The sequence below is a fragment of the Salvelinus fontinalis genome, chromosome 15 (assembly GCF_029448725.1).
Source record: "Salvelinus fontinalis isolate EN_2023a chromosome 15, ASM2944872v1, whole genome shotgun sequence".
In the NCBI taxonomy this organism is placed as follows: domain Eukaryota; kingdom Metazoa; phylum Chordata; class Actinopteri; order Salmoniformes; family Salmonidae; genus Salvelinus; species Salvelinus fontinalis.
Window position 1 is genome coordinate 21613598 of NC_074679.1, and position 12607 is coordinate 21626204.

Consider the following 12607-nt stretch of genomic DNA (forward strand, 5'->3'; position numbering starts at 1 on the left):
AACAGACATCACATTAATGTCAGGCCTGCTGCTCGTGAAAAATCCTTTATTGGCTCAATCTTCTATAGTGTTTGATGCAAAACATCTCAACAACCATTTCATAAAGTTGAGGCCGTTAATAGGCTGTGCGTTTTTTTCCTCGATGTGTTTGAAAAGCCCATGAATGCCTTCTTTCATGTCTTTTTGCCAGGGAGCTATTCCCAGTGTGGTGGCATGTGACTTTCTTAAGTTCTTTTTACGCTTTGAAGTTCGACTCAAAATGTGCCCGAGTTCATTAGCAACTAAATTAATCTATATAGCTAGTTAATGAAAAAGATATTATTCATATGGAGGTGCTGTGTGTCCATATGTATAATTTTAACATGGAAATCAACAGTGCTGCTTTTTAAGCTTGGGCCTGCAGTAGAAAGTGAAGTCATAAGGTGATCTGTGGAGGCCTATCAAATCTGGTATGTCTACCCCACTATCGCCCATCTGTGTTCCTCGTCGCAGCCATCGGTTCTGCTCTCCCTTTCTTCCTGGTGTCTCTTTCTCTCTATTTTATCTTCCAAAGAATGTTCTCTCTTCCAGGTATTTGGGGATTGTCAGTAAAGTGAATTTTATTCCCTAAGTGGATAGATGTCACATTTGTTGTTCAGAGCTGCATCTCGTCACGGCAACAGCTACTGAGAATGTCCCTGGTGCATCCTTCATTGGATACTGGTATGTGAACTTGGTCTTATTGTAAAACTGGATCAGAGAAAACACCTACTGAAGCACAAAAACACACACAAATAGTTAGTGACATTACGCAGGGTTTTCCACCTAAATTCTGGCGTAAAAGATTATGATTCCCTTGTTGGTCAATGGGAAAACCACAACAGCATAAATGATTGCAAAAGAACTGTGAGAAAGAGATTTCTCTCTTTTCTCTCCGGTGCTGGGGGGGATGCAATCACACAGGTTTGGTAGCGAATAGCGATCTCTTATTCACATCTTGGATGAGTCACTCCTGTGAACTAACTGTCCCTTCCAAGAATGACCTCACTCATATCCCTCCAACACAAACCACAGCAGCAGATGGAGAAAAGTCCCCTGGGTAATGGCTGGGCCTACCTTGTTTCAGTCCAGATAGGAAACAAACCAAACCATACTATGAGCTCGCTGATTAAAGAGCATCATTATCATGGGATGTGGTCTTCTCTGGTCCTGTTCTGTTGAATGAGACTGTCTGTCTCAGTGGTCTTTAGTGCGCTCTGTAATGCCATACCACTCTGAAACAGGTGATGTTGTAAACAACCTTGTAGCCTGTTGTTAGTTTCTGCTGTACCGCCTCCTACTGTAAGTAGCTGTTATAGCACTGAGCTGTTAATGGGATGTTATAGCACTGAGCTGTTAATGGGATGTTATACTACTGAGCTGTTAATGGGATGTTATAGCACTGAGCTGTTAATGGGATGTTATACTACTGAGCTGTTAATGGGATGTTATAGCACTGAGCTGTTAATGGGATGTTATACTACTGAGCTGTTAATGGGATGTTATAGCACTGAGCGGTTAATGGGATGTTATAGCACTGAGCTGTTAATGGGATGTTATACTACTGAGCTGTTAATGGGATGTTATAGCACTGAGCTGTTAATGGGATGTTATACTACTGAGCTGTTAATGGGATGTTATAGCACTGAGCTGTTAATGGGATGTTATAGCACTGAGCTGTTAATGGGATGTTATACTACTGAGCTGTTAATGGGATGTTATACTACTGAGCTGTTAATGGGATGTTATAGCACTGAGCTGTTAATGGGATGTTATAGCACTGAGCTGTTAATGGGATGTTATAGCACTGAGCTGTTAATGAGATGTTATAGCACTGAGCTGTTAATGAGATGTTATAGCACTGAGCTGTTAATGGGATGTTATAGCACTGAGCTGTTAATGAGATGTTATACTACTGAGCTGTTAATGGGATGTTATAGCACTGAGCTGTTAATGGGATGTTATACTACTGAGCTGTTAATGGGATGTTATAGCACTGAGCGGTTAATGGGATGTTATAGCACTGAGCTGTTAATGGGATGTTATACTACTGAGCTGTTAATGAGATGTTATAGCACTGAGCTGTTAATGGGATGTTATAGCACTGAGCTGTTAATGGGATGTTATAGCACTGAGCTGTTAATGGGATGTTATAGCACTGAGCTGTTAATGGGATGTTATAGCACTGAGCTGTTAATGGGATGTTATACTACTGAGCTGTTAATGGGATGTTATAGCACTGAGCTGTTAATGGGATGTTATACTACTGAGCTGTTAATGGGATGTTATAGCACTGAGCTGTTAATGGGATGTTATAGCACTGAGCGGTTAATGGGATGTTATAGCACTGAGCTGTTAATGGGATGTTATAGCACTGAGCTGTTAATGGGATGTTATAGCACTGAGCTGTTAATGGGATCTTATACTACTGAGCTGTTAATGGGATGTTATAGCACTGAGCTGTTTATGGGATGTTATACTACTGAGCTGTTAATGGGATGTTATAGCACTGAGCTGTTAATGAGATGTTATAGCACTGAGCTATTAATGGGATGTTATAGCACTGAGCTGTTAATGAGATGTTATAGCACTGAGCTATTAATGGGATGTTATAGCACTGAGCTGTTAATGGGATGTTATTGCACTGAGCCCTAGTGAGAGAAACCACGACCTCGGAACAGAACAGAACAGCTTTCCCCTCCAGCATCTCTTACTGTACATAACTGCCTGTTCTAAGTTACTTCCCAGGTCAGACTCTCTGATATGGATGCATTCACTCCATTATGTGAACAGTTTGTTCCCTAGATCTGAGTTATAAGTTTTTTTTATGCACACAGACATACCAATGCACACAGACATACCAATAACACGATGCTCCAGTAAATCATCTGACTATTACCGGCTGACAAAACAGCATAAAATGCCTTTACATTACAGTGTACACTCGGGGCTCTTTTTTAACAAACTAACGCAGTGGTACATTTTTGAGCTAGCGGTAGCGTTATAGGTCCAGGGCTGTCGGAAATATTTTTCCTGTTTTGACTTCAGGAATTATGGGCGCAGTAGCTGGCGGTGGCGCGAAAAGGCTGGATTTTAATGAATAAACAAGTTGGAGGCTTGTCTCCTCACTGGCCAATCCGAACGTGCTCCATGGCTACATATGTGGTTGCTTCAAGTTGCGTATTCATGGTATTTTATGTATTGCGTTGTTATCAATTCCAGTGTAGTCCATAATAGCCTAGTTTGGTAAATGAAATAAATAAAAGCATACAGAAACAAAATAACAAAATGTAGGCCTATCCCATCTTTGCTAAATATGTTGAACATGTTTTCAGTCCACATTGTTCTAAGTAATTGCTTGGTTTCAATATGGAAATATATTGTTAAACATAGCATTTACACTGATATAGGGGCTAGCCTACTGTAAATTGCATTATGGTTGAGCCATGGATATGCCAAACATTGTCAATAAGCAAGATTAAATTCACTATTGATAAAGCCTAAAATGAGAGTGAATAATTCTAATCGAATTGTTTAAAATAGGCTATGTCTAAATACAGTTACAGGCTCCATCATTTCTCCCTGTAGGCATATAATATTAAGGCAACGCAGACAATGGAGGGTTTTACTCACATCCAAACTTTTCACAGAAGCTGAAAAAGAGAATATGAAGAGAATGTCACAAATACAGTATAATGTTTAAAAAACGTAATGGAACCATCTTACAGATCACATTCACACTTCTCCAGAAACAGCAGACGGCTCCTAAATTCCATTGCATGCGAGCTGGTTTTTAATCAAATTAAACAAAAAATAAGCAATACATTTTTTTTAAACAACAATAATATTTGTAAATAGCTTGGTCAGAAGACACAGCGGATTGCTGTTGAACCAGCCTTCGTTATGAATCAAATCACATTTTATTGGTCACATACACATGGTTAGCAGCTGTTAATGCGAGTGTAGCGAAATGCTTGTGCTTCAAGTTCCAACAGTGCAGTAATATCTAACAAGTAATCTAACAATTCCACAACAACTACCTTCCTATAGGCCTAGAGTAAGGGCTTGGTTTTTAATCATATGAAATGGAAAACAAGTAATTGTTACAGGAAGATAAGTTCTAAATACAAGGGTCAACAGCATCATCTCATCTCTCTGTTAATGAGGGGCAAATGGACACATGTAGCCTACATGGAGGGTTTTTTACACACGTCCAAAACAGGAACTGGCTAAAAGAATGTACTGTAGGCCTACACAACACATAGATAAACAGGACATGTCCAGTCACTGCTTTGCTGCTCCCAAACTTGATCTTTTAATGAAGCTTTGGTGATTAAGATTTATTTCAAAGCAGTCTCACGAACCAAAACCTTCATTGATAGGCTTGGCTACTTGGCGAACGCATTGGGCAGGACAAAATATTGGGCAGGACAAAATACCCCACAGGGGGGGGGGGGGGGGTATTTCTGTCTGTAATAAAGCCCTTTTGTGGGGAAAACCTATTCTGATTGGCTGGGCCTGGCTCCCCATCCATGGCTGCACCCCTGCCCAGTCATGTTGAATCCATATATTAGGGCCTGATGAATGTATTTCAAGTGACTGATTTCCGTATATGAACTGTAACTTAGCAAAATCTTTGAAGTTGATGCATGTTGCTTTTATATTTTTGTTTAGTTTAATTGTTATTTAATTTTTTTGTAATTTTCATTATTTGGTTTCAGGGTTATGGTGTTTGAAGTTTATTTGTTTTGCTTTAGTTTTGTTTGCCATGTTTTTTATTTTAAGTTGTGTCTGAATTGCAGCTTTAGCCACAGTAGAGGACTTCCAGATCCGGCCCCATGCCCTCTATGTCCACTCATACAAAGCCCCCACCTTCTGTGACTACTGTGGGGAGATGCTATGGGGACTCGTCCGGCAGGGGCTCAAATGTGAAGGTAAGCACACACGCATACACACACACACAGATCAAGCTCTCTCTCACATCAAGGCTGGGGTGCACTGTGAACCGAAAGCCAAGGTGTCAAATGTTTACCCGACTCGTACACTCATACACACACAAATCAAGCATGCCCTTCTCTTGGTCCAATCTGAGAGGTACATTAAGGCTGGTAGCGCCGTGCAGCAGGAAGCCTCAGTGGAGTGTGTGACTTCCTCCCATTACTAAAGAAGGTCTTTGAAGAGATGGCCGGCCTGGCCTGTTTGAATGGAGCTCAGTGTGCTGATGCCAAGCGTTGGACTCAGCCTTCAAAGGCTCTTTAGAAAGCATGTGCTGCTGCTCTACTCTAACCCTCTCTGATGGATCCAGCCTGTCCCTCAGTATAACACAAGCTGCCCCAGGGCCAGCCGGGACAGGAATGCAACAGGCGCTCCAATAGGATGAAAGATTGACTGGTATACCTAGTCAAATTGCAATTAAATGTGGAATTGTGATTATTGGATCAGATCTATTTTATTCCCTGCTATGTCTTTGAAAAGCATTTGAAGCTTTCTATGAGGAAGGATGAGATCAAATGACTGCATGTAGAGCCCTCATGTGGATGTTTAAGAGAATGAAGCTGGTGGGTAGAATCAAAGTAGTGCTTTCCTACCGTATTCATTTACTTAGTTTCCTTCTTAAGACGTGTTAATATATCTCAAGATGTCATCACAAATATGTCTTAAGATGTCTTAAGATGGCTGGGTATGAAATGTTGCTGAGTATCAAGCCCAATGCTGACATCCAAAGTCTGTTTGTTACATACAGTCGTGGCCAAAAGTTTTGAGAATGACACAAATATTAATTTCCACAAAGTTTGCTGCTTCAGTGTCTTTAGATATTTTTGTCAGATGTTACTATGGAATACTGAAGTACAATTACAAGCATTTCATAATTGTCAAAGGCTTTTATTGACAATTACATGAGGTTGATGCAGTCAATATTTGCAGTGTTGACCCTTCTTTTTCAAGACCTCTGCAATCCGCCCTGGCATGCTGTCAATTAACTTCTGTGCCACATTCTGACTGATGGCAGCCCATTCTTGCATAATCAATGCTTGGAGTTTGTCAGAATTTGTGTGTTTTTGTTTGTCCACCCGCCTCTTGAGGATTGCCCACAAGTTCTCAATGGGATTAAGGTCTGGGGAGTTTCCTGGCCATGGACCCAAAATATCGATGTTTTGTTCCCCGAGCCACTTTTGCCTTATGGCAAGGTGCTCCATCATGCTGGAAAAGGCATTGTTCGTCACCAAACTGTTCCTGGATGGTTGGGAGAAGTTGCTCTCGGAGGATGTGTTGGTACCATTCTTTATTCATGGCTGTGTTCTCGGGAAAAAGTGTGAGTGAGCCCACTCCCTTGGCTGAGAAGCAACCCCACACACGAATGGTCTCAGGATGCTTTACTGTTGGCATGACACAGGACTGATGGTAGCGCTCACCTTATCTTCTCCGGACAAGCTTTTTTCCGGATGCCCCAAAAAATCGGAAAGGGGATTAATCAGAGAAAATGTAAATTTTCCTGGAGAGAAGTGGCTTCTTTGCTGCCCTTCTTGACACCAGGCCATCCTCTAAAAGTCTTTGCCTCACTGTGCGTGCATCTTGCCTGCTGCCATTCCTGAGCAAGCTCTGTACTGGTGGTGCCCCGATCCCGCAGCTGAATCACCTTTAGGAGACGGTACTGGCGCTTGCTGGACTTTCTTGGGCGCCCTGAAGCCTTCTTCATAACAATTGAACCGCTCTCCTTGAAATTATTTTTGTGCAAAGCAATGATGACGGCACGTGTTTCCTTGCAGGTAACCATGAATGACAGAGGAAGAACAATGATTCTAAACACCCCCCTCCTTTTGAAGCTTCCAGTCTGTTATTTGAACTCAATCAGCATGACAGAGTGATCTCCAGCCTTGTCCTCGTCAACACTCACACCTATGTTAACGAGAGAATCACTGGCATGATGCCAGCTGGTCCTTTTGTGGCAGGGCTGAAATGCAGTGGAAATGTTATTTTGGGATTCAGTTCCTTTGCATGGCAAAGAGGGACTTTGCAATTAATCTGATCACTCTTCATAACATTCTGGAGTATATGCAAATTGCCATCATACAATCTGAGGCAGCAGAGTTTGTGAAAATTAATATTTGTGTCATTCTCAAAACTTTTGGCCACGACTGTATAGCCTGTACTGTACAATATGTGTTTTGTTCTTCATGTGTAATTAGTGACCACTGTGTCCTGTGTACTTCCAGGTTGTGGGCTGAACTACCACAAGCGCTGCGCCTTTAAGATCCCCAACAACTGCAGTGGGGTGAGGAAGAGACGTCTGTCCAATGTGTCCCTGCCGGGCCCTTCGCTCTCAGTCCCCCGGCCCCTCCCCGGTCCCACTGAACATGCGGTGGTAGTCCCGGAGGAGGTAAGACCTGTGCTTCCATTGGTGTAGAGAGATGTCCTGTGGTAAAGATATATTCTGCACAATACAAAGAGCTTTAAGACCCAGTGAAAGTGGCTATGTAAACACAATCCCTTATAAAGTTACACCCAAGCACAGTTCATTGCTTGCAAGGCGGCAACGTTGTCCGTCTACGCCCCTTGTGAAAGTACCGTAGGATTTTTATCTACAGTACAGTTACTAACCAGTTCTAGCCACATACTTTCTCATAGGTTCCATGTGATTGGCTGAAAATTTTGTTCACTTTTAATCTAACTGTTATTCCGATTGAGACATATTTGTCAGTTGGCAATAAATGAACTACAAGGTCATGCCTTGTTGTTTCTTATCAATTGTCTGTTTGTCAGCCAAATCTATTGGACTATCTTGATGTGAAACACCACAAAGACACAGCAAATTGAATTTGATTAACTGGATGGTACGATGGCCTTCCCTAAGCATATGAAACGTGTTTGATTGAGGCTAGCTGGATGGAATATTCTCCTTGGTGACGAACGCTTATGAAAGGTCCATGAAAATACAATTAGGCCAATTAAATTAAACCCTTGTAAATTCTAGCCCATGTTTGTGTATTTGGTCCTTTTTGGTCCCTCCATCCCTCATCTTCTTCTCTCTTTCGCTATCTCCTTCCTTTCCTGGTTTATTTTATCTCTCCCTCACTCCCACTGGCTACAAATCTCTCCATCCCTACATGCTGTGGTTACCACACTTGCTCCATCTGCCTCTCCCTCTCTCCTTTATTTCTTTCACTCCCTGCCTCCTTCCCATCTCTCCCTGCAACAGCGCTGCCACCAGGAGGCAGGGAAGAGGATCCTGTCGTGGAGTGGCCGGCCCATCTGGATGGAGAAGATGGTGCTGGGGCGAGTCAAAGTGCCTCACACCTTCGCCATCCACACCTACACGCGGCCAACCATCTGCCAGTACTGCAAACGCCTGCTCAAGGGCCTCTTCCGCCAGGGCATGCAGTGCAAAGGTGAGGTGCCACCTCCCTGTATGTCTCTATGTCCATATCTGCCTAGACCTCTTTACCTTTCTCCCTCTAGAGCTCCATGTTGTTATTAAATCCATGTTTTCTGTACTTTCTTTTCAGATTGTAAATTCAATTGCCATAAGCGGTGTGCATCAAAGGTACCAAGAGACTGCTTGGGCGAGGTTTCCTTCAATGGAGGTAATTTCTGCTGTTCTAGTTTCACATTTCATGTCCATTTATCATGATAAGATGTAACTGAGGGACATACTCATATTTGTGTGATCGTGTGTGTCCACAGAGCCTGCCAGCCCAGGGCCTGACTCTGACAGTACCATGGAGGTGGACAGTAGTGATGTGGAGAGCACTAGAGGACTACTGGATGACTCTGACGAACCTTCAACCCCAGACGACAAGATGTTCTATATGGACTCTCCTTTTCTGGACCGCGAGAAGGACGAGGAGACCATCAAGACCATCAGGTATTATATAGCAAGACACCTTACATTACTGGGACACATTTGAGCTAACTTGGAGTTTGACTTATGTAATAGTTGTGTAAACATAGACCATATAGTTATCAAACAGGTCTGCGTCAATGGACCTTCTTCCTTGCCATTGTTGCTTCTGCTTGCTCTTCTCACGCTCAGGTCCGGGTTTCTGCTAAGCACTTTGTGACAAATGTTTTCATAAAAAGTGCTGTGTGTGTGTGTCCAGCCCATCCACCAGCAGCAACATCCCTCTGATGCGGGTGGTCCAGTCCATCAAACAGACCAAGAGGAGGAGCTCCACCATGGTGAGGGAGGGCTGGATGGTCCACTACACCAGCAGAGACAACCTGAGGAAGAGACACTACTGGAGGTTGGACACCAAGAGCCTCAGCCTGTTTCAGAACGACACTGGAGCCAAGTTCTATAAGGTGAGAGAGCAACACCACATATCATCTATTACCTGACAGAGGCAGAGGCATGGCAGAATGAAAAAGGGCACCAGAGTGTGCATTTACATTGATGTCACAGAACAACGTAAACAGATCAGTAATTCTCTGAATCTATACACTGTCTAAAAGCAAATGGTTTCAACCAAACGCTGAATTGATCCTAAATAAATCGACCAGATTTTTTAAACATATATATATATATATAAAAATGTGTTTTAATGTCTTGGTGTATGTGTATGTAATGGTGTGACTAAGACTGGGGGCTGCTGTGTCGCAACTGTAAACTACAGTGGGCCATTAATACACAGAGAAAATCCCCCAGCCTGCCTTCTGTGGTATCACAGGCAGTACTGACTTTTCTCCATGGTCGCAGAGTGAACGTTTTTTTCTAAAGCCACGTTGTCATCAGCAGTATTTGTATCTGAAAATGTTATGGGTTTTTGCTGGGGAAAATGCCTGAAAGGGACTTCCAACACATTTATACAATACATTGTAACAAGTTGCATCACTCATAACAGATATGCTCTTTCAAATGTCTTACCAAACCTTCACCATAAACTTTTGTTGTCAAGTTCGAATACATTTGATTTATGCATTTTGACACTGATTTCCAAATGCTAGAACTCCAGCTTCAGAGAGTGTGTGACAGTTCCATGGTGACACCAGTGGCATAGGCAGTCTTTACCATGCCACAAGATCTTAATAGCTGTGTAATTAGACACTTGGCACTAAGGCAGTCCTTGTTCCCTCTGTGTAAAGGCTTCCACATGTTCAGTTCAGTCTTGCCACTGTGAGCCTGTCCCAGCCTCTGTACGGCCAGCCTCTGTATGGTGTGGGTGTGTTACTTTGACGCCTCCCCTGATTGTGGCGAGAGATGTGACGCAGTGGGATGGTGTTTATGGTGCTATGGTTTCTAACGACTTTTGTTTTGTGAGATGTAGCACATTCAGTGTATGTGAGAGAGAGAAAGTGTGTGTATGTGTAGGTAGACACCTAATTGCCAGGCTGTCGTCTAATATTATTCTGTTTTAAAGCTCCACTCTCCGAGTGTTACGGCTGTGACGGACACACCCTCCATCTTCCCAGCAGTGAAACAGTGGAGAGGAAACCCCAGTCTTTTATACAGCTGGGATTGAGACGTTCAGGGTGTGTTTAGAGGCAGCTTTATATGGTCGTTTATTATAAACTTGCCACTTAGCATAGCACTCAGGAGACTAATTGAAGACTAGCTGTTCGCCAATGTGTTCTTTCTTATTCTCCCAAATCTCGTCATATGGGTCGTTCTGTTTTATTTGTTGCTAGTGTGTGCTCCATAGATTGAGCCAGTGGTCACATTAAGTTATCTACCATAGCCTCTGAGTCTCTTGGGTGTTTTCCCTCACTGTCTCTCTCTCTCCTGTTCTCCTGTCGTGTGGCTGTCCTCTTTTCTCTCTACCTCCATTCATCTGATCAGGGGTGGTGGTTGTGTGTCGATATATCAGATGACTGCCATTTTCTACATTTGGAAGTCATATAGGCTTCTCTTTTGAAGATGAGACCCCTGTACTTGTGGTTTCCAAAACCCTTTTATAAGGGTAAGGGGGCTTCACTCTGTCTCTAGCTCCCCCGCACCTCTCCCCAACCCCGATAGTCACCGTGTCTCGCGTCTCAGTGGCTGGCAGTGCGGCCTTGCTCAGATGGTGCTCTCGATGTCCTGCCTTGTAATCATGGGGCCTCTTCTCTTCAATGGACCCAGGCCTGGTTCACGTGGGCCAGCCCTACTAACCACTTCATCTGATACTCTGTGGTGAACCACCCTCAGGGGACCCAGAGGAGACGGGGGGTGGGACAATGGGGGCGAGGCACTGCAGGGGCTCCTATTGGCTAGGGACTTCCTTCTTCTTCTTTGATTTGCATTTGACAGTAAGGCTGGAGGGAAAGAGGACTTTAAAAAGTGTGCTCAAACTGCCCCTCGCGCCACTTCTGTAAGGGTCTGTCAGACAGAGGCTGTGCACTAGGCAGGGGCTGTGGATACACTGCTGTGGGAAGGGACTTGGTCTAACTCTGGGTTACTCTTTCTGGTACGCATGCTAAGCGGAAGAGCATTTTTCAGCGGTTACCTCTGAAATCTGCAAAGGATTTGGTGTCTGCTTCCATCTGATCTGACTTTCTGTCTTGCTAGTGATTGATTCAGTGACTTGTCTTTCTCAGTTTGACTGTTCACTAGGCTGTGGTATTTTCTATGTCTATCATGGTTGTATTTGTCTACTGTGTCTCTCTCTCCCCAATCACTAACGGTGATGGCATGGCTCTCTTTGTTTGTGTCTGTTATGACCCTGGTGTCTCTCTCGCTCCCTCCTTCCCTCATGGCCCACAGGAGATCCCTCTCTCAGAGATCCTGCAGGTGGAACAGTCAAGCGACTTCAGCAGCCTAGCCCAGAGCAGCAACCCACACTGCTTTGAAATCATCACCTCCACCATGGTCTACTATGTAGGGGAGAACCACGGGGTCCACTACAACAGCCCCACTTTGGCAGCTTCAGGCGTGGGCATGGAGGTGGCCCAGGGCTGGGAGAAGGCCATCCGGCAGGCCCTGATGCCTGCCACGCCCCAGCCCAGTGTGGCCACCGCAGCCGGGCAGGGCAAGGACCACAGTGAGTACAGTACCATTCTCTACTGTTAACATGGTAGACATCGCTTTAGGCTACTGATCATGCGTGTATACATTAGTTATTTCTATTGGAAGTAGCATTGGCATATATTTGACATATTGTAGATAATGGCACTAGCACTGGAAAGGTGATATGAAATTTGATTATGTGAGTGATGGAAATAGTACTATTTATGCACATAAAATGGCTAATCCCATATTGTGGTCATTTAGCTGTTTGATTTTTATATGTGTGCAGTGGGTCAAAAGAGTCCCCTTTAAATGCTTGAATCCTGAGTTAAGGTCAAGTAAGGTGAGGTGATGTTCTGAAGTGATTAAGCAGTCAGTCTTGTTTTGAGATAACAACAATGGCATTTTACATTTTTGTCATTTAGCAGACGCTCTTATCCAGAGAGATTTACAGTAGTGAGTGCATTATTGTTTTCATACTGGTCCCCCGTGGGATTCAAACCCACAACCCTGGCGTTGCAAGCACCATTCTCCACCAACTGAGCCACAAGGGAACATCACCAGAAATGACTACCTACAGACACAGCAGAGCCTTGAATTGAGGAGCCATGATTTACCTCTTCCCTCCTATGATGATAATGAATTTGATTATAATAATTATGATGATCT

General features: G+C 43.6%; 1 protein-coding gene across 4 annotated transcripts in view; it reads left to right on the forward strand.

Annotated features, from left to right (window-relative positions):
* prkd3 (protein kinase D3) overlaps positions 1-12607 on the forward strand; it is a 71089-nt gene that overhangs the window by 43519 nt on the left and 14963 nt on the right. For all 4 annotated transcript variants that reach the window (XM_055862931.1, XM_055862932.1, XM_055862933.1 and 1 more), the window contains exons 4-10: positions 4821-4952; positions 7233-7396; positions 8216-8405; positions 8523-8600; positions 8701-8881; positions 9117-9318; positions 11696-11972. In XM_055862931.1, coding sequence (XP_055718906.1) covers positions 4821-4952; positions 7233-7396; positions 8216-8405; positions 8523-8600; positions 8701-8881; positions 9117-9318; positions 11696-11972 — 1224 coding nt within the window. The remainder of the gene's footprint in view (positions 1-4820; positions 4953-7232; positions 7397-8215; positions 8406-8522; positions 8601-8700; positions 8882-9116; positions 9319-11695; positions 11973-12607) is intronic.